This window comes from Cydia fagiglandana, chromosome 19 (assembly GCF_963556715.1).
Source record: "Cydia fagiglandana chromosome 19, ilCydFagi1.1, whole genome shotgun sequence".
NCBI lineage: Eukaryota > Metazoa > Arthropoda > Insecta > Lepidoptera > Tortricidae > Cydia > Cydia fagiglandana.
Genome location: NC_085950.1, coordinates 6,173,783 through 6,197,111, shown reverse-complemented (window position 1 = coordinate 6,197,111; position 23,329 = coordinate 6,173,783). Strand labels below are relative to the sequence as shown.

Below are 23,329 nucleotides of genomic sequence, written 5' to 3'. Positions count from 1 at the left end.
TCTGATTTCTGTTTCACTAACTTGACAATTGCGGTAACACACTGACAATTCGCCACACGTTTCTGGCTGGCAAATGACGACACCTAACGATAACTATCGCGTGTCAGAAATGTAGAGCTAATTGTCATTGTCATTTGATAATTGTCAAGTTGGTGAAATAAACGTTTAGTGACGCCACGCGTCAATATTATAATAGTTACAGCCTACAAAATGGACGATATTCAGGTACGACTGAAAGTCTGAAAACCCTATGAAAAACTAATAACTTGGCCATAAAACGGATTTTATGTCTTACAAATTAGCATTCCCACAATATACATGTTTTATACCTTAATGCAACATCTGATCAACAAAAACATCAGAAAATTCTATAGCAAAATTATTATCGCATAATCTATTACAATGTACATGTTATTGCATGACAATGAATTACCCTATTGTCTTATTACTTTTACGTTGTCCAGTCGTTGCCGGGTTGGTTAGGGTACACATCTTTCAATAATTAATTAACCGACTTCAAAAGTGAAATATAGACCAATGCAACCAAATACATAAACCAAAAGACAAATCACAGAATCTGTTAATAGAACGAGTTTGATTTGCATTTACAGGGATAAATACTAAGACAGAATTTAATCAGAACATTATCAAGGCTGTAAAATACAGATTAAGTGTTTACTACTGTTTCTTAAAAGGAGCAGCAGGAAATATTATGATATTTACTTAAGGGAAGGGAACAACTAAAAAACAAAACAACAATTATATTATGGAACAATGTAGATAAACTTTGAATGTGAATAGGTACCTACTGAATAAATTAATAATTAAAATGCAATGCAGCTCTTCGTTAACATTTAAAAATCGAATTGAAATGAAGAGTTTATTTTGAAGTCGGTTAAATATCCCCATTACATGCGCGACCCAAATATTACGAGTATCATTTCATACAGACTGTTTCAGGTTTCCTTAGCAGTTTTGGATTTCTCTGACGTACCAAACACTTGATGTCACGTATGTATTTGTGTATATTTGTATATCGAAAAAAAATCAGGACTAAAAAAGACAAAGGCGTATTAAAAACACAATTGCTACGAATACCTATACAATTCAAACGAAAAGAAGTCCGAAGCAGGAACCATGAGAGATGGGAGTACGTAATCTTCAAGTCTGATAATTGTCGCTTGACAATGACAATTCACCGTACATTGCTGGTCGAGCAACGAAACATTGACGCTATTAACAGTCGGTACTTACAGACCCGGGTATGTACAGAAAATATTCAGTGTCAGATGACAATTGTCAAGTTGGTGTAGGCGCCTTGAAAATTGTCACCTGTCATTGTCATTTATCGCACATCTGGGTCAACTGAGGATTGCTGTTAAGGTGACATTAGATTACTCTTCTATCTAGACATGGTGAATAGTCTTTGTCAGATGACAATTCTCAATTTAGTGACAATTCCAAAACAAAGAATTCTCTTCGCGGTTTCAGTTTTAAAATATAAATAAAACGCCAATAAACGGTAAAAATTAATAGGAGCACAACAATTAATAGTTGTTACAATTATTTTAAATTAAAAGAAGAAAACATCCAAGACTTTGAAACAGATACTTAAAATATTTAAGATAAAAGATAGGCAATTCGAATACGCATTATGACAGACATTAGACTAAACTGACTTATACATTAAATGCATGTATGGGACGTAGACTAGTCTGCATCGTCGCTTTTAGAATTTCAACCTTGTAGCAAATAAAATAGAGTTTAATTTAGCATTTAGTATCAGAATAGCATTTATTTTGTAAACATAGGATATTGTCACAGACATGTTCACATAAATCGAGCTAAATCATAACAGCTTAAGTCAAGTACGTTTAATGCAGTTATCAACCTTGGCACTTAGATTTAAGGTTCATAATTCAGTGCATTTTAGTGATCATTATTTTTGTTTTGAAAATGTAGTTAGTAAATTGTATCGTGGTTGCTATGTTTACTTTACTATCCATTGTGAACTGACACAATGATATGTAGAGACCAGTATATAATCAACAATGTATATCTAGAGATACCGGGAATTCTACTTTTTGTTGTACCTACATAATTTTTAACACTGTTTCGCACAATGTATATTTTAGAATACTTGGCAATTACTTTCATTTTCTGTTTTGTGATGGAAAAATAGGCTTTAGGCTATCCCGATTCCCGATAGCTTTATTCAATAAATAACTACTTTAATATTTTTAATCACAGTAACTCAGTGGTCCTTGATTGTCTGCCGATTTGTATGAAAATAAGGCATTGACTTAACACCGCGTTACCATCTTGTTAATTTCTATTAAGTATTTGGTTCCGGTACAATTTGGGAATACAATTTTTATACACGAATTCAATATACAAAAAAATCAATATCTATCAAATTTTTTTTGCCAATATAATAATCACGAAAAAGTAGAATACAGTTTTTTCCGAAGTAATGCATTTTCGATTGTTACATATTGCCATTTTTTGAAAATTCTGTTATTTTATCATAGATACTATGCCTAACTAAATATTGTGAACATGCTTGGTACAATATCAAATAGTAATTTTAGAGGTAGATATTGTTTCTATGTAATTATCTACATTAATTTTATATAGAATATCTTTAGGTTAAACACTGCATAAATTTGATCACTTTATCTCTTCATTTTACTTTCTCTCATTGTGAAGCAGTTTGGCTTGTATGTTATTATACCTATTTTCTTTTTGCCTGTCGTGTGTTTTTGTTATCTCTATTATTATCTCTTATTTTCATAGTAGGTTTTTGTTTTGCACGTTTTTTAGTGTTTTTATTTGTCGCATGAATTTCTAACATTAGTATTTACCTTATACTTACGATATTATTATTAACCTTTTAACCGCCAGCAATTTTTGATCGAGAAACCAATCAGATCGTTGTCTTATTTATCAGACTGTGGCGAAATGAGCTGGATATGTAATGTCTTATATATCAGACTCTGGCGGTTAAAGGGTTAATTATTACACTTTTCTTTTCATAATTACCGTAAATGACATTCGAAAATTCATCAATTTTTATAGGGTTAGACCAAGAAAAGTCTCCAAAGATTCTGATAGCATACGCAGTGCAAGTGTTATTTATACGTCATAATTTCATAGAAGTTTAAATTAAACTTTCACTGCACGCATTCTGCTATCAAAATCGTTGCAGACTTATCGTGGTATAACCCTATTTACCTTATTTTCTCCCAAATCCTATTTTACAATTGATTTTCCAATGTCATGGTTGTTTTACGTAGTTAGGCAGCACTGTGTGGGTACTTGTACATGCAAAATAAATCGAATAAAACATTTTCCATAAATGTTTACATTAAAAATTCAATGTATCCTCCTGAGACCCAGAAGCAATTGTTTTGTGTTGCAAATTGGAACCCTTAGTTATACAATAAAAGTTCAAAATAGATTTTGGAATATGCAGAAAAAATTGTACGCAGGGACTTAGGAGGTTAGATCACATAATTGTTTGCTCGGAATACGTACCTTCGCACAGTGCCTTCTTAAAAATGCTTTTTCATGAATTATTATTTCCTTTGTTAATAATTCTTTACTTACAGCTACATATTGCGGCAGTTGGGATGCGGTGATCTAATAAAGAACGTAAGTAATTATTTATTATTGCTAATTCTACCATTTCTACCGTCCTAATATAACCTAAACCACGTACCTATCTCGAGGGACTCGAGGACAAATTGATTTTTAAATTGAATTATCAGATGAATTTAAGGTACAGTCGACGTCAAAGATATGTTTACACTTTTCGCCTTATTACAAAGGAGTAAGGTGCAAAAGGGTAAACATATATTTGACGTCGACTGTACATGTTCGTTGAGACCAGTATATGTTTGCAGCAAATTTGATAGCTCAGGGCTTAGAAGTGTTATTTTAAACGTTTAAGCATAAATTAATCTCGTAATGTGTACGGTTATAAAAAAAATTGCTCGACACTGCTTTCAAATATAAAATCAGTGACTTGATTTTCCAAGTTTTTTTCTAAGCATCATATATATAGACAGCGCCATCTAACGAGACTCACGCTAAACTTTACCTCTCTAGATGCCAGAAAACAAGGCCCTCTCCGGCCTCTGCTCCGGCATCATAGAGGCCTACGATCTGTTCGGGGTGCCCGGTTCAGTGGCCTTGTTCGTGGTCGAAGAAGTTTCCTACAACATCTGCGACCAACGCTTCCATGAGTTCGAGATATCGGAGACACGGCCCGACATTATAGTGAATTAATAATTTAACTATCTACCCGGCATGGCATCGCAAAAGGCCTGCGACCTGTTTGGTCAACATGTCATACAACATCTGCGACCAACTCCATGAGTTGTTTTTTTTTTCTTATTCAAGTTTTACGAATTTCTCTCAGACACATCTGGGTCGATCAACTATTTCTTGTTGTTATTCTGTCCCATCAGCCAGGAGACAATAGTAGCATAGGTAGTTTCTTAGAAGAGCTACTGTATCATGTTCTACAAACATGCTTAGTAGATGTCCCATTATGGAAAGACCAAAAAATTCAAGTTTGGTTCATTTAAATACGAAATAACTAGTAATTTAAGAGTGACCCAGGAGACCGTAACCATGGCAACTAGTGACAAGAAAAAGTTGATTAACCCATCTAACAAAATGGACGAATATTTTGTGTTACGTAAATGTCTGGAATCGTGAGGACAAAATCACTGTTCGGAATAGTTTATCATCCAAAGAACATAGCCCGATTGTTGTAGAACGAGTGACTTTAAAATTAATGAATCATTATGTTGTTTTCAGATATACAGAAAAACACTGAATGAAATATTCGAGGAGACGTCACTTAATGACAAAAAACAATTAATGCTGTAAGTACTGTTTACGTTATGTATGTATAATATTTTTTTCTCAAACATGCAATGAAATATTGATGTTATGTTCCTTATGATAGGCTGCGAAGTATGACGTTTCAGGTGCGGCTAGGACAAAAGGTCGTTAATAGAATTTCATACACATCTTGCAGGCCTAGGCCGGCAAAGTCCTCTTTTTTAATTTTCATTTCACAGATATTTGTGACACAGCATCGTGGCATTCATCCATTAAAAAAAACTAGAGGCAGTATTTGCTTTATGGTTCGTAATGACACTCTGCCACTACGCCTATAAAAAAAAACAAAAAACAATGTTTGCTATAATTTGCAGTTTTATTTGTATAAAATTAACATGAACTTAATAAATAATACATTCTATAATTTTAAATTATAAATTTAACTACACAAATAAAAACATTTAAAATATTTCATCTAAACGTTAGCGGTAAAAAGGTCTACTCAAACACGCGTAAGTTATATTTTTTAAATTGTTATGGAGGTAAAGTTGAAAAATATTCATTCTGTTTTATTGGATTTATGGTGCGTTGTTGATTTTTTGACTTTAATATGAGTTCCGACGAAATAGTGAAATTAATATTAATTGTAATCGTAGGTGTTGGAATTGGCAGCGTAAGCAGAATTGATTTTAAATAACTTGCTGCCTCTGCCGCCAAGTCAAAGACGAAGTATGTATATGGTTGTTTATGGCAATTTTATTATTTGAGAAACTAAGAAAAATGGTTTACAGTTTATTAGAAACAGTTTTGTGGCATATTTAAAATGAATGTAACTACAAATTCGTCAACACTGTGGAAATTATACTTATTTACTCCATGCATAAAGCAACGATGTATGTGAAACATGATATCAACATGAAAGACTATGTAAACTTATGTGACGAAAACGACAGTCAGACGGATATAAGGCGAAAAAATCAAAGATACATGAAAATATACGGGTAGTAAAAATACACGACTCTTGTAAAACATAGGTACGCGTGATAATGATATAGGTACGTGTTGGTTATATTTTGGGTGTAGTTTACTTTTAGTTTTTTCTATAAATAAAACTTGGGTTTCGTGGATTTTTTATTTTATTTATTTCATTGCATGTTTGAGAAAAGCACTATACATACCTCGGCGGGAAATGGGGTTGCCCGCGCTCAGACCTATCCGGCCTCGCTTCGCTCGGCCGTCTATATGTCTTCGGCCGGCAACCCCTTTCGTCCCGGCCTCTGTAGTAATGTACTATTTTCGTTTCGTTTTGTCTTTCTGTTGGCCCCAGGGGGTGTGAATTGTATTTCTTTTATTTCATTGTTTTTCAAACAAACGATATCCAACCCTATTTACTAGTTAACAAGGTTCATATTCAAAAGAGTAAATTTTTTTATGGCGGGCCATAACAGGTTAATGATTTATGGCCAGGGCAGTATTAAACGGGTTACTCTCACTAGTTACCACCAAGTTGTTACCATTGGTAACTACAGGGATTTTTTTCCCACCTTTTACCACTGGTAAGGGGTTGTGCACAAATCACGCGAGGTATTTTAGCTACTTTTTGACCCCCCCTCCCCCTTGGTGATATTTGGTGAGGTTTTTGGCTACCCCCCCTCCCCCCACGCAACCTCACGTGTATTGTTTGAATTTTTTTCATTCGACCTAATTTTAAGATAAATAGTGTTGTATTTAGAAAATATTGTTTATTTATCTATTTTCGTTAAATAGACTCGCTATTTTGAAATGCAGAGTGAAGACTTATGTTTAACGAAACCGAGAAAAAGTATCTACTCATGTGGTAGGTATTTTTTTCTTAGTTTCATTTACTGTAGAAAAATACACGTGAAGTTTCCTTATACCCCCCTCCCCCAACGTGATCTATCGTGAGTTTTTCGTGACCCCCCCCTCCCCCCATCGAACCTCTGGAAACTACTGGAAAAAAAATCCCCTGTAGTCCTGGGAATTATTAACCTCGTGAGACTAAAAATGTACATTAGAATGTACATATTCGTTGCAATCTAATATGAACCTTTTATGGACCAAATAAAGTTAGCATTCCTTTTGTTTCATTGCTGTTTAAAACAAACGAAATTCGTTCCAATTTACTTATAGAAGCGGACGACCGGTCTAGCCTAGTGGATAGTGACATTAGTGACCCTGCCTGCGAAGCCGATGGTCCTGGGTTCGAATCCCAGTAAGGGCATTTATATGTGTGATGAACACTAATATTTGTTCCTGAGTCATGGGTGTTTTCTATCTATACCGGGTGTGGCCTATAATATGAGCAAAAAATTAAACTGTAGGCTGTACTCCTCATACTGACCAACATTTGTTCAGCGACTTTTAAAAATAACTTGTGGTTTGATTTTTAATACACTTTAAAATTTATTCTAAGACGCAATGTATTGCGAATTCTGTTATGTTTAAGGCATGACAAGCAACGTCACTCACAATGATATGGCGTGGCGATGGCCTCCATTGAAGATAATATTTATTTTGTATGAAAAATAGGGAGTCTAAATACTTCATAATTTTTAAAAGTTGTTGAACAAAAGTGTCACCGTTTGAGGAGTACAATCTATGTTTTAATTATTTGCTCATGTTACAGGCCACACCCGATATAAGTATGTATATCGTCGCCTAGCACCCATAGTACAAGCTTTGCTTAGTTTGGGGCTAGATTGATCTGTGTACGATGTCTCCAGATATTTACTTATTTATTTATAGAATGAGGTTCAAATTAAAAATTGGGAAACTTCATATGGTGGGTCTTATGAAGGATCAATTTGTTTCAGAGACGACAAAGTGGTCGCCGTGGTGTACTACAGATCTGGGTATGAGCCGGCGCAGTATCCGTCTCAAAGGGAGTGGGATGCAAGACTCAGGGTAGAACAATCCACGTGAGTATTTCTAAACATGGACTTAGGTTACTACATCAAATCTACATTCTCATTATTTTTATACTCATTCATCATCATCATCATTTCAGCCTATATACGTCCCACTGCTGGGCACAGGCCTCCTCTCATGCGCGAGAGGGCTTGGGCTATAGTCCCCACGCTAGCCCAATGCGGATTGGGGACTTCACATACACCTTTGAATTTCTTCGCAGATGCATGCAGGTTTCCTCACGATGTTTTCCTTCACCGAAAAGCTAGTGGTAAATATCAAATGATATCTCGTATATAAGTTCCGAAAAACTCATTGGTACGAGCCAGGATTTGAACCCGCGACCTCCGGATTAAAAGTCGGACGTCATACCCCGACATCGTATCGTCGTCGTGTCGTATTTTATACTCATTAACTTGACTTTACTTAATAAATAATTCGTTGCCTATTTGTATTGAATACACATACTGGTACCTGGTACATTAACTGATTCAATTCGACTTTCATCTAAAAACAAAAAAAAACTGAATTGACTTACTTTCATATTATACACATAAGATTTAAGATTAGATCCTAAGCATGTAATATTGCTATGCCCTCACAGGGTCCATGTGAAACTACCCAGACATTGTAATATCTATAGAAATACCATGGTTGCAACTTGCAATAAATAAATATGAATATGAATAGGTATTTTAAATTCAATATCTGGGAGACCGAGCTTTGCTCGGAAAACGTATAAAAACTCTAAAATGCACTTTTTTCCAGAGATAAGACCTAGCTAGATCGTTTTATCGCCCCCGAAAACCCCCACATAGCAAATTTCATCGAAATCGTGTCGACCAAAAAATCCTATTTCGGTCGGACACGCACGAATGATTAAACATATTTGTGGCGGCCTAGCCAAGGTGTCAATCGCTATCGCTTCGACAACGAAACGCTTTGTGTCTCTCTATCACTCTTCCATATTAATGCGACAGTGACAGTTGCGTTTCGATCGCTACGGAGCGTAAGCGGTTGACATGCTGGCTACGTGGCCAGTGCCCTGTATATCAAAAACTTGTAACTTGTAATGGCTCCTCTACACGATGGGCCAGCGCCGGCCACGCCAAGGGACGCATTTACGTGCTAGAGGGAGCAAGTGATATTGCTATCTCATTCTACCGCATGGCTGCGTCCCTTGGAGTGGCCGGCGTTGGCCCATCGTGTAGAGGAGCCGTAATACAACTGGAAGTCCCTTTCTAAAAAAAGCGGTCGGTTCAGTGGTCGTCAAGTTAGCTTCTCTTGTTCCCAGAGCAATCAAATGTCCGTCCATACACTACCAGCTGGCTGGTACGAAGAAGGTACAGCAGGCGCTGGCGGCTCCCGGCGCGCTCGAACAATTCCTAGGTAAACACTTTTTAAGTTTCCGTACCCAAAGGGACCCTATTACTAAGACTCCGCTGTCCGTCTGTCTGTCCCCAGGCTGTATCTCATGAACCGTGATAGGTTTTATAAGATAGTTGAAATTTTCACTGATGATGTATTTCTGTTGCTGCTATAACAACAAATACTAAAAACAGAATACCTAAAATAAATATTAAAGTTCAAGTGTATGTAACAGCTAATTCGTGATAATATATTTTGGTAATGTAGTCTCGACGGAAGGCGAGAACACAGCGCTCGTATTTGAACTTTAGTCTTTAGTACTATCACGATACAGTTGCTTTTTAAACGGCATTGTTGCTTTGCCACGCGCCAAAGTTGTAAGCTTCGGCTCTTCATAATAATAACAGAAACAATGACTTTTGTTTAAGAGATTAAGGTCTTAGGCGTAAAAATCATTTGAGAAGTTCCATATAAAAAGGTATAGTTATATCAAAAAAACTTTGCCCAAAAAATTAAAAATAAATGTAGGGTGCATTGGGGTAAACGAAGGTGGGGTAGTTTCGAAACTGGCAAATATCGACTAAACTAGAAACACTTTCTACTGTAGCAACAGTACGCAAGATGCCATGTAAGCGTTGCAGCGGCGTAAGTGTTGGTAAAGTATGAACTGTTTCTAGTGTTGTAGATATTAGCCAGTTTCGGAATTACCCCGCCTTCGCATTTACCCCAATGCATCTTAATCTTTTGTGACATTTTATTTAGGTGCTGGCGCAATATCGGGCCGCGTGCGTGATATATTCACCGGACTGTATTCGTTGGACTTCGACGACAGCGGCGAGCGAGCGGTCGAGATGGCCCTGGCAGACGCTGAACGGTTTGTTAACTTTAAAACCAAAATATTACTTTGCTAATCCGCAAAAAGATAACGTGCTAGTCAATCAGTGCTAACCCGTTATACTTACTTGCGTATTTTTACAAGCAATTAATAATAAATACGCCAATAAATATAACAAACCACCACCAAAAGAACAGCCGGCCTAGCCAAGGTTACAATCGCTATCGCTTCGACAACGAAAAGCATTATGTCTCTCTATCACTCTTCCATATTAGTGTGACAGTGACAGTTGCGTTTCGATCGCTACGGAGCGTAAGCGATTGGCATTTCGGCTACGCGGCCAGTACTCACTTCCTATCGACCCCCTCCCCCCTTCCGTTGTCGGGCGTCAGACCGTCAACCTCTCCTGAGAATGCCTCCCCCCAGCTCCAATCTGTGCTACATTTCTGCCTGCTCTTGGCAACTAGATCGTTATATATATTCTTGTAAAATTTAGGGACGCTAATTCATTTTTGAAATTAACTTTTTTACAAATAATAAATATTATCATCGCCTGAGACAAATAGTGCACACTCACTGCACTTACTTACCCCCGAAATATTGATTCAGCTTTGCGTATGAATCCGCACTATCTGTATTTATTTATGAACAGGTTCGTGCTAAAACCGCAGCGAGAGGGCGGCGGCAACAACTTATATGGAGCGGACATCCGCGAAGCGTTGCTACGGATGAGACACAGTCGCGAGCGAGCCGCCTACATCCTCATGGAAAGGATATTACCACCGCTGGTGAGTATTACATTATTATAAGATACTTATACCGGGTGTGGCCTGTAACACGGGTATCGTCTTGGGTCGTCCCATTCGTTTTTCGTCAAGTTCTTAAATTAGTCCTATTCTGCTTTCGTCACTCATGCTACATTCGTCACAATCGTCGGTGGCTTTCAATGTAGAATGAGTGACGAAAGCAGAATAGGACTAATTTAAGAACTTGGCGAAAAATGAATGGGACGACCCAAGACGATACCGTAACACGAGCAAATAATTAAAACATAGATTTTGTACTCCTCAAACGGTGACACTTTTACTCAACAACTTATAAAAATTATGAAGTATTTAGACTCCCTATTTTTCATACAAAATAAATATTACCTTCAACGTAGGAGGGTGTGTGAGCTATGTCCTACCTTGTAGTCCTGCGAAGCGGACTACAAGGTAGGAGTGTGAATGTGGGGCTTAACTCTAGAAGTGTAAAGTGGCGTGTTATTGCAGGCGAAAAGAATAGATAGTATAGAGGGGTCCTGTCATTGTAAATTTTGTAGTCACAGTAAATTTACTGCCATCTCACACGACTATAACTCAAAATGAAAACGTAACTATAAAATTATCCAAAAAATGTGTATAGTATATGGATAAATGATTTTATTATTTTTATATCATTTTGATCCATGTTCATTCACTGATATCTATGTTTTAAAATTGTTAAATATGTAACGGTGTCGTTACGCCATCTAGCCGAGTACCGTAAAACGGGGTCAACAGAAATCGCGGGGTGAATAGATACATTTTGAACTTTTTCTTTCAAGTTGTTATATTTAAAAAGGTACATCTGTAAAATTAGATTTTTTGGAATGCGTATATAGTAGACTATTTATTCTCTACATAAAAGTTAGCTTTTTTTACTCTAAGGTAAGGTCTCGCCGAGGTAAGAAATGAAGCCTGTCTGAACTTTGTTCTAGCGGTAAATGTTTTGACATTAACTAAGTAAAAGTTAGCTAACCTGTTAATATAGTATCTGTAGTACCTAAATAATAAATAATATCACTAATTTTCTCTATAATAAGGCATTTTTTTTGCAAAAAACCAATAACAAGCAAATTTACGTGATAAAGCGGTCAGTCGACACGCATATGGGGTGAACAGTTACGACATAGGGGGTGATTAGATACAGCAAAGGGGTGTAAAGACACGCCTTGGGGGTTAAAAGACACGAAAAAATAATTTTGTGTCAAATAGCTGTTTAATAGATATATATACTATACCATTTGCCAATAGAGTATCCACATAATAATGATCAAATTCGATGCCTATGACCACTAAAACTTAATATTTCTATTCACCCCTTTCTTGTGTCTATCGACCCCGTTTAAAGGATGTGGAGAAATCAGGTAGTTTTCGTTGATTTTCTCTGAATTGGGTTGGTAAAATTTTTTTCACAAACGCAATATTGAAGAACTAACCAAGACTCAAAAAAAGATATCAAAATTATTACTTTTATCATTTGGATTATTGGCGAAAATCGTCCTTGAAGTTGAAAATCGTGTCTTTTCACCCCGTTTTAGGCTAGAGGTGTGTGCGCCATCTATCCGAGAATGACTTTTTCTTGATTTCCGAGGCACGTTTTTTCCTTAGACTTTATTCATCTTATACGAAGTTACATATGTCTTTGATGCAGGTATCCGGTTACGTGGTCCGTCCGGGCGGCCCGGTCCCGCCGCCGCTCACAGACCTGGTGTCCGAACTGGGGATCTTCGGCGTCATCATCGGGTAAGCATATACTATACATACCGTCACGAACGGAACTTATATGTACGAAATAACATTTGATATTCACCAGTCGCTTTTCGGTGAAGGAAAACATCGCGAGGAAACCGGACTAATCCCAATAAGGCCTAGTTTACCCTCCGGGTTGGAAGGTCAGATGGCAGTCGCTTTCGTAAAAACTAGTGCCTACGTCAAATTATGGGATTAGTTGCCAAGCGGACTCCAGGCTCCCATGAGCCGTGGCAAAATGCCGGGACAACGCGAGGAAGAAGATGATACCGTCACGAACGGGAGGCTGGTCGCGAAATCAGAAATCGGATTAATTACAAAAAAAAACCGTATCCCATCAGATTTTTTTATTAGCTTCCATTTCCATGACCTCGATCAAATAGATTTTATACTTGTTTTGAACTTTATACTAACATTAGTACTAGGGAATGCAATCTCGATCTCGCAATTTCAAGATCTCGCGAGATCTCGCACGAATTTTCGAGATTCAATCTCGTTGACAGGAAATCTCGATTTTAGCAATCTCGGTCGAGATCTTGATTAATATTTTCGAGATCTCGTACGAGATTGAATGATTGATCCGTGTGAATTACTTTGTTTTGAGTAATCTTTTTGACCTTAGGTTCATGTTGTTCAGGCAGTGCTATTGTATGCGGCCGGCTTTAGCTGACGATAAAAGCACTGTGGCGCACTCTGTGCGGAAAAATCGGACGAACTTAACGTACCCAGTCACAATTATTTATAATTTTTGCTCGCTTAAACTAACTACGTTTTTTAGTATGTTGCTGAGTGTTTGTCAAAAATATCAACTGAGCATGTTATTGCTTCTGCTTACAATTATGTAAAATTAAAAATAATTAATACCACTTTTCATAATTACATGCAAATTAGAGCTATATACTTTTAATTTATTATTTTGTGTCTCCTTTTGGATTTCACGGGCCTATAAATCCCGGTCTTTTGATAGGCTTGCGTGGGGATATAGATCCAACACGTAGAGGCCCCTTGGAGAGCTTTAATGTCATGTAGAACGCCTGCTGGAACCCGTTCACAGGCGCAACAATAGACACCCATGAACCGGTCGCAGCAGGCATTGGGACTATTGTAGAAAAAGTGAACAGTATTCCGGTCTATGGATTGATGTTTGGGTGGTCAATGAGACTGGGCTATTGTAAAAGAGGTCCGGACACCTGCCATAACAATGTTAACACCGTCATCGAGGCAGGCGGTGACTCGCCGCTGACTAGATGGGCCCCTGAAACTGCCGTCGCGAAGACGACCAGGAGCAACATCGGTGTGAGCGGCTCAGGGGTGTCGAGAGGTGTGCGCCGCTTTCTACCCAGTGGCTGTTACCAGCCACTGTGCCAACTCGCGTCTTATGCATCTTTCACTTCCACCCCTGGAGCATATAGCTCTAACGACTCCTCTCTGGACGGCCAATGAAGGCAAGCCAGAGCTGAGAGTCCTGCGGGTCCCCTTGGGGTCCACTCCGACCGACGAAGACACGCCGGAGACGGAGACCCTGACCGACTCTCGGGAGCACTCGGGTCCGTGGGGTCGTTACTCCCCAACAGCTCGCCACAAGCTGCCCTGCGGGCTTAATTTATTATTATTGTAGTATTAATAGGTTTTTTTTAATAAAAGTTGTTTTTTTTGTTATATTAAATGTTGATTAATTTGAAGATCTTCAAAATAAAAAATGACGTAGGTACTCTACATAAGTAGTATATACGGAATTATTCGATATTTTTGCTCAAAATAACACATTTTGAATTACTTTGTCAAATATCGATCTCGTATAATAATCTCATATAATAAGCTACGGTGCGATAGTATGGTGGCCACGCACCAAACTATCCACTGTGGAGGCTAGACTACAACGACTCCAGAGGTTGGCCTGTATGGCGACTACGGGCTGCATGAGGACAACACCTACCGCGGCCCTGGAAGCCTTACTGGGCCTCCCGCCGCTGCACCTCTTTATACAACAAGAAGCGCTGGCTGCGGCGGTACGTCTCAAAAAATCTAATCTCTGGAGACCGCCTAGGGTGCCACACACCGAAATCCTCTACGAGGCAATAGGTAAGGAACCGCTTATAGAAGCGGTGACTGACAGGATACCCAAGCAGTTCGTCTTCGACAAGAAATACAAAATACAATTACACGAAGAACCCCATGAAGGACTCAACCCAATGGAGCTGAGAATCTTCACGGACGGATCAAAAACAAGGTCAGGCACTGGCGCTGGGGTTTTCTCAGAGGACCTAAACATACACATCTCGACACCACTTGGTGCCCATAACACAGTCTTCCAGGCGGAATGTATGGGCATTATAATGGCAGCACACGCAATCGTCTCAAGGGAAGTAATGGACTACCCCATCCGCATACTCTCTGATAGTCGGTCAGTACTACAAGCTCTACAAAGTTATACTTTCACTTCAGGGCTAATTTACGAATGTCACAAAGCTCTGTCAGAGGTATGTACCACCAATGGCGTAACTCTGCAGTGGATCAAAGGACACAGCAACTCACGAGGTAACGATGCAGCCGACATCTTGGCGAGAGGTGGCTCGGAACTGAGGGTGGCAGGACCTGAGCCAATCCTACCTCTGCCATATGCCTGGCTCCGGAACACGCTGCGACACAACACCAAGGTAAAACACCAACAATACTGGTCTAACCTAGGCACCTGCAGGCAGGCGAAGGAAGCCCTCCCGACACTCAACCCCAATCTGTCGCGGAGGCTTCGACAGCTGAAGAGACCACAGCTCCGGCTTATAGCTGGGGCAATAACTGGACACGCCTCATTTAACAAGCACCTACTAACCCTACGTGTTACAGATAGCCCCCTCTGCAGAGCGTGCATGGAGGCAGAGGAGACAGCCGCCCACGTCATTCTCGAATGCCCAGGGGTGGCAAAATACCGGGCACAACACCTCGGCTCACCGGGGTCTCTCCCAGAAGTCGTCGGCAACGTCAAGGGTCTGCTAGGCTTCTTGGTAGAGTTGGGCTGGCAGGAATAGTGCCGCCAACCCATTACGCAAAATAGGCGCGATATTATGAGTTGCGGAAACCAAGCCCGCGAAAACCTATAACCTATAACCTATCGATCTCGTCGAGATTAATCCCGATCTCTAAAGTGTGACGGTCGAGATCTCGAAACACCCTATCTCGATTCAGATTTTTAGTGCGAGATCTCTAATCGCCAATCTTGGTGCGAGATTGCATTCCCTAATTAGTACCTATTTTTAATTAAAAACTGAAATAAATGTCATAAAAGTATATGAAAGAAAAAGTGATCAAGGCCTCTAGTCCCCAAGGCCGGAATCGAACCAGCGTCCTCTGCCATCGCGGCAGATGCCTAAAATCGCTCGGCCACCCGGGCCACAGCGTCATGGGTCAATAACAATAACACAAGTTATTACTTTTTCTCAAAAATGGACGGCAAAGTCGACTTTGCCGTCTAAAAAATAGGTCGCGAAGCGCGTAGTTTATGGTCAGTCAAAAATTAAAAAGTTAAAAACATTGCAGTCTTGATTTTGGGACTGCAATGTTGCATACAAATTCCATTATTTGTCGAGTTCCAAACTTTTTAAAAGTTGAAATGGCCATATCAAATGAAGGCACATGCCCATTAAACAGCCAAACAGATGATTAGTACCGCGACTATTTAGATGTCTCAAATAAGTTGGCGTATTTTTGGCAGAAAAATACACTTCTATTTATTATCAAAAAAATAAAAAGGCGGCAAGGGCTTTTTTCTGTCAATTTATATATGTAAGAACGTTGCTTTTGTAAAATATTTCTATGATATTTATATTTATTGCACCATTTTTGAGAAAAGCACTATACAGGGTGGAAAGATAAGTCGGGCCCTGGAGGGAAACTACCTTAAATCCTTAAGCTGGCTCATTTTACTTAAAGGAGACATTCCTTTATTTTTAAAAAGAAACAAAACTGCATTCAAAGTATTTTTATTTTTTTCTTCAATTTGGCTAGTAAAAAAAAATCTTAAGTACTAAATATTAGATTTTATAGATATTTTGAACGACAGACGAGTGTAAGACCTAATGTTTCTTGGAGAAATGTTATCATTAACATTAACTGTATCGACTAGTAGAATAAAATTGCGAGTTTATATTTTTTGGAATTTTTAGTCGGGGCGAGTCCCGGGCGAGGCAAGCGAGTTTTAGAAAATCTTTGGATGCAGTTTTGTTTCTTTTTAAAAGTAAAGGAATGTCTCCTTTAAGTAAAATGAGCCAGCTTAAGGATTTAAGGTAGCTTCCCTCCAGGGCCCGACTTATCTTTCCACCCTGTATATGACTCGGCTGGAAGGCTGCTTGCTGGCTTCGGATTCAATTAAACGGACTCCCAAGGTCGTCCGTTTAAAACGAATCCTCAGCCTGCAAGTAGCTACTTCCGAGCGTCGACAATAATGTACTATTTCATTATGAACATTTTTTCCAGATCAAAAGACAAAATCTACAGCAACCGGCAAGTGGGCCACATGCTGCGCACGAAGCTTGCGGACGCGAACGAGGGCGGAGTCGCCGCCGGCCTCGGCGCTCTCGACTCGCCGTACCTACTCGACTTGTAACATACCTCAGCTGCTCGACTTGTAACTTACCTCAGCTACTCGACTTGTAATATACCTCAGCTGCTCGACTTGTAATTTATCTCACCTGCTCGACTTGTACCTTACCTCAGCTATAGAGAAAAAATACATAGAGTGCTCACTCCATACATCAGCTTTAGGACCAAAACTACTATTATTTTCGTAGTCGACATCTAGCATCGAGTAGCGGAATTATCAGTACTAATGTCATTAAGAGTGACCCAGGAGACCGTAACCATGGCAACTAATGACAAGAAAAAGTTGATTCACCTGAATATTTCTTCAACTGAAGTAGATGTTCACATCTAAATTACTCGTATCTTGTAATAAAGTACTTATAAATTGAAATATAATTATGATGAGGTGCATTGCGTATACATAGATGATCGCCGTTGCACATTTAACATCAAATGTAAGTATTGAAACTAGTATTTATTATTTGCAAGCCATTATATAACCTAATGTACATATATACACTCGATAGCAAACTAAACCGGGTCACATCGTACGGTAACTTGTTGGAAAGTATGTAGTATAATATTTTTAGATACCAATTATGTAGTTTGCTAAACTCAAAGATAAAATCGTGCACATACTAGTTTTGCCAGGACTAAGGGAATAAACATAAGTCATTGTGGCGAAGACCGTCTATAAGGGAAGACCGGCTACAAGCTCTTTCGTCGCTTTAAAGTTTTGCCAGGCGTGGCTCACTCCGCGATTTCGTCGCTTTGCTACAGGTAGCTAAGAGCCCATCCGTTCGACCCTAATTTTGGGGTTTGCCATAAGCCGCGCGTGGCGCTGTCGCCACATAGCGGCCATATCTGTGCTGATCGTGACACGCGCCTTTTGTTAGAGAGTGAGTCTTCTGTACCTAGTACTATTATTTATTCTGTGGTTTTGCGTTTGAACACATACTCCACTTACAAAAGGTCGGTAGAGCAGGACTGAAGCTCTTCTTTTCTGTGTATGAGCGACGTTTGTTTAAATACGAGAGTTTGCCGTGTGACGGTCTTCCGTGCAATAAATTTTATATGCCGATCTTTTCCACTTTGACCTATTTTTCCTTACAATTTATCGATGTCACAATACTTATTTGAGATTCCGCATTTTTTTTAGTATTTCTTTGACTTGAGCATGCTATAATATTTTTATTCTTTACTAGAATTACATTCCAAAGAATTTTTTATTAATTATTACTATTTGCATTAAATAATTGGGTTTGTACAGTAAAGTTAGTGTAAATAACTAAATGAACAAATCAAAAATCTTTTACACGTCCATTTATTTCTTCAAAAACAATAAATAAATTATTGAACTTCTTGAAACTTGAGTTATATCGAGTTTTGATGTATCCAGAAGTATTTTGATTTGTTCTTTAAATGGTGCTGTATAGGCTATGATATAAAATATAAACGTATGTAATGAAATATGTTTTTTACGATTTTGACTACCGAATAAACAATAAATTAATGGATATATTTTATTTTGCATCCATTTCGTAAAGTAAACGTACTGGTGCTCGTCGCGGTCCCAGTATGACATACATATATCTTGAAACTTAAGTCATTGTCAATAGAGGTGACAGCAAGGTGTTATCTATTGGGCATTAGCATGTCGAGCACTAGTACGTTTACCTTACGTATTTTATGAACAATCCGTAGTGACAATAGCTGCGGTCGTTTGTTACAACTTCTGCTACGGTATTGTTAGGGCCTTGTATGGTTAGATGGGGTGAGATAAACCATGGGGCAAGAAAGACACTTGGAGGGAGAATATTAAGCAGTTAGAGATATTTAAAGATTTTAAAATATATTAAAGGCTAATAGTACAAATAAAAGTAATGCATTAATAAAATGTACTCTTTAAAAGTTACTCTTACGCTTAGAAAAATAAACTGTTTCTCTTACCCCACCTAACCTTAATATCTAACACCTTTCATTACTTATCTAATACCTTTAAACGAGCAATTTTTGTATATTCATATATGTACATATATTTCGGGGATCTCGGAAACGGCTCTAACGATTTCGATGGAATTTGCTATATGAGGGATTTCGGGGGCGATAAATCGATCTAGCTAAATCTTACCTCTGCCAAAACGCGTATTTTTTAGATGTTTTCCGAGCAAAGCTCGGTCTCCCAGATATTGATATTTATAAAAACAAAGTACAGAGATATAAGAAAGTGCTAGTAAGCCATGTCAATGAACGCAAACCCCGTCGATAAGCATATCGAGTTACTACGGGCTATTTAACATACGTGCCGATGGCGTCGCCACTAGGAAACCATAGTAACTTGGTCTTCGGAATGTTGTTATAGTGTTTGGTTTTTTTTTTGTCCTATCCACTTTAACAGCGTACTTAGGCCCACTTGCACCATTCCACTAACCCGGGATTAAGCGGTTAAACTGATAAGCTAGTGTCAAATTGTACTGGTAACCATGGTAACGCCAGGTTTAACCGGATAACCCCGGGTTAGTGGAAAGGTGCAAGTGGGCCTTAGGAAAACAAAGCAATTGTTAGGTTAGCGCAAAACACGGTAGTAAAAAAAAAGTCGTTGTAGATTCTTTCATATAGAATTTTCTCAACATCGCAACGCCCCATATATTATCGCAATCGTGTTAATGACTTGCGACCCGCCCCGGCTTCGCACGGGTTAAGAAATTATACACCTTCGTCAAGAATCACTCGAGACTTTGTTTTATAAGGTGTAGTGATACAGTGTTTACCTAAGGGCCTTCGCGACATGGTGGAGGTGCTGGGATCCAAACCAAAGTGAGTGAAGCCACAGAATAAATAATATTACTAGGTACAGAAGACTCACTCTCTAACAAAACGCGTCTGTTACGATTATTAGTCCTATCTGTCCTATTATATAGTTCGTTTTTTTTAGCATTAGAAATAAGGTAAACAATCTTGATGTGTCTTTTAATTGAAAAACACATTTTAAAAATAAGTCTCGGCAAATATGTAACAATTATGAATCTAATACGATCATTTATATTCTTCTGCTTTCATAAGTAATAGTTACTGATTTTTAAAAAGCGTTTTCATTTAAAAGCCATATCAAGATCGCTTACCTTCTTGCAAGTTCTTTCTAATGCTAAAAAAAACGAACTATAGGATAGATAGGACTAGCCACCAAAATTGGTGTGGGATGGATGTACTTGTAGCTACTTGTTGCGACGCGACGAAATCGCGTAGAGCCACGCCTGACCAAAGTAAAGTGAGTTAAAAAAAAGAGAAGTATGAAATTTTAAAGTGTGTTTTTTTTGTGAAAAGTTTGTGTGTGTAAAAGTTGAGCCGAAAGAAGAAAACACGTGTCCATTTCTTTTTTATGTTCTCCGACATATAATCAAACCAGTAAATTACTACTAGCAATTTGCTTGAACACTACAGAGGTCAACTTATAATGGCCGTAACGACAAGTTCAGTTTATTATGATTAGTTAGACAATACATTAGATTGACCTTAGAGTGGTATAAGGGCATAAGTATAGTACATTTCAAACGGTTATATGTTCATTCGAATTCAGACAATTTAGATGAATAGAAAGTACACTTACGTAGAAAATTTGTTCTAGTCTCTTAAAGGCGGGACTTGCATTTATCAAAAACATACAATTAGCTCCATCGGCGTGTGACCGAGACGACGCTATAGGAATGTCCCACTCGCACACCGGAGCGGGGTCCGGATCCGATGCCAATGAGAAGACAGCCTAATGCCAACCATTTAGTCCGACCATTTGCCTCTTTATAGTTAAAATATGCAAGAGCGAAAGAGGGGTCAAATAACGAAATGTTCGCGGTAGACCCTCAGGAAAAAATACAGTGGAATGAGACAGACTTATGATGTTCGCCGTAGCTCGTTGCGCATTAAACGCACCTCTTGCTGAACTATTACAGTATAAGATCTAATGATATGATTACATTGATTACATAATAGGCCCCACAGACGAGACGTCACTGATAATTACATGCGATTTGCGATACACTGCCGACTACTGAAGAGCAACGAATTCGCTCGGTCGATCAAACACCGCAATCTATCAAAAACCGCGTGCGATATCGTTGAGGTTTGTGGAGCGCCGTTCGATATTCAAAGAAGCCTTGTGTGTGCGAGTGTGCTGCACAGTGGAGTAGAATGAACTAATTAGGCTACGTTACATTATAATCCGCGGGACGGCGGCCTGCGTCGGCGTCTGCCAAAACTCTCTGCCTTAAGACTGAATTAAAAAAAGTTCCTATTAAAATTTAAAAAGTTTCACGCGGTATAGATATTGAAACTACGAATTTTGAAAACTGAAATTGTTGTGGTACCAATAATAAAATCGTATGTAATGTTTAAGTTTTAGCATTACCTAAAGGTAATCGGACGAATATATTTTTAGTATCCCAATTTTTTAAAGTTATTTATAAGTTTTCGTAGTGTTTTTATTAAGTTATTAAATACTCGAATTACTTATAATGAATCCGTAACAATTTATTTGTGTGCAAAAAGTGAATGTTGATGTGTTTATTATCAGAACTAAAAAAAACTTGTTTTGGCAGAGAGGAAGGGGAGGTGAGTGTTGATTCTTTTTTTTATAGCCTTTTAAGCCTTGGAGACTTGTTTCATAGCATTAAACTAGACACAGGTAAAACCTATGCAAGCGCCATCTTTAAAAACCTTTGACAGTTGTCAACCCCATTGGACTTACACTTGGACGGTTTTTATTTAGTTTAAGTACAGTGAATACCGTAAAATGGAGTGAGTAGGGTCAAAACTGAAATTCAAACCTCGATAACATTTTATTTTACATATGAAAACTGAAGGTGTAGGTATATAATAAGTGTTCCGGACGTTTGTATTTTGTTTTTTATTTTATTTTGGGTAGTTCCATTTCATAACTTTGACGATAAAGAGGAAAACTCACCTCACCCCGTAGTGCCTCGTATTTGGGGTGAGAGGGGTTTTCATACAAATGTGATTTTGGAAGATTGTTGGATCGTTTTTTTTTTATTATGCGTATTACTATAGCTCCATTTTAAATTGGAATACATTATTTTTGTAGCAGTAGCCTTAAAATCCCTTCTCACCCCCCTCTCAAACCTTCTCTCCCCATTCATAACCCACCTCTCCCCGCGAAACCTACTCACCCCGTTTTACGGTACGTAACAATATAATTTAACTAGACTTATAACGACCGGGATATGAACTGTTATTAGTGTAATAACGTTTTGTATTGTATCGGGAGCTCGAAAACAATACAAAAGGTAATCACTAATCACGGTTCATATCTCGGTCGATATAAGTCTAGTGAAACAAGCCGTGAATTATTAAAAACTGTTAATTTAATATATACATATAATTTAAATATACGTATCATGGTTAATTTTCGTAACACAGTGGATTAATTAACATAAAATTAACTAATAAATGTCTTTTTAACTACTACCTACGTACAATTTCGTTAAAATACCAATTAATAACCCATATAAAAAACTTAAAATATTTCATTCATAAAACCAAATTAAAAAATATAAAATAAATTTAGTTAGCGTTCTCAGAAATTCATCTCCTTTAATTATTCCGTCAATTATTATAATCAAGTTTTTAACTTAATTATAGATATGTAAATAGCGTTTATAATGAAGTAATGTTTTTATATTTAACACATTTGTCTCATTTGGAAACGTTTAAAAATTAAACAGGTTTAAACGTGAAGTGCTAATTATTGGCGCCTCTGCAGTTTTAATTAGTTATTATTTTTTTAGGGTTTCGTAGTCACCTAGAAACGCTTATAGTTTCGCCATGTCTGTCTGTCTGTCCGAGGCTTTGCTCCGTGATAGAAAGCTGCAATTTGGCATGAATACATTAATCATTGATTGCGACAGAGCAGTAAAATAAAAACTACTTATAAACATTTTTTTTAGGGTAGGTACCTCCCATATAAAATGCTTTATTTTGGATTTTGTTTTGCTTTGTCCCAATAGTGTGGGGTATCGTTAGATAGGTAGATACATGAATAAGGGTCTCCTAAAACCATTTTTTGCTAAAGTTGCATAAGTAGTTGGATACTAACGCGCCAGCTGCAGATATATTTAGGTACACTCAGAGTAACAGTACTCTGAGTTTACCTCTATTATGAATACCGATAGAAGTCCCAAACGATGGTCGGACCAAATAGCGACGC

General features: G+C 38.0%; 1 protein-coding gene and 1 long non-coding RNA gene across 6 annotated transcripts in view; one reads left to right on the top strand and one right to left on the bottom strand.

The window, feature by feature from the left end:
- The window catches only part of LOC134674007 (uncharacterized), a 173,046-nt gene that overhangs the window by 114,346 nt on the left and 35,371 nt on the right, over positions 1–23,329 (bottom strand). The gene's annotated exons all lie outside the window — the stretch shown is intronic.
- LOC134673983 (glutathione synthetase-like) overlaps positions 1–23,329 on the top strand; it is a 42,556-nt gene that overhangs the window by 13,945 nt on the left and 5,282 nt on the right. For 4 of the 5 annotated variants that reach the window (XM_063532034.1, XM_063532030.1, XM_063532031.1 and 1 more), the window contains 9 exons: positions 3,612–3,654; positions 4,111–4,281; positions 4,828–4,895; positions 7,689–7,793; positions 9,077–9,171; positions 9,913–10,024; positions 10,638–10,773; positions 12,440–12,531; positions 17,008–18,626. In XM_063532034.1, the coding sequence (XP_063388104.1) occupies positions 3,612–3,654; positions 4,111–4,281; positions 4,828–4,895; positions 7,689–7,793; positions 9,077–9,171; positions 9,913–10,024; positions 10,638–10,773; positions 12,440–12,531; positions 17,008–17,137 (952 nt within the window). In that variant the 3' untranslated portion in view covers positions 17,138–18,626. Of the gene's footprint in view, positions 1–3,611; positions 3,655–4,110; positions 4,282–4,827; positions 4,896–7,688; positions 7,794–9,076; positions 9,172–9,912; positions 10,025–10,637; positions 10,774–12,439; positions 12,532–17,007; positions 18,627–23,329 lie in introns of those variants that run through there. The other variant, XM_063532032.1, reaches the window with a different exon arrangement.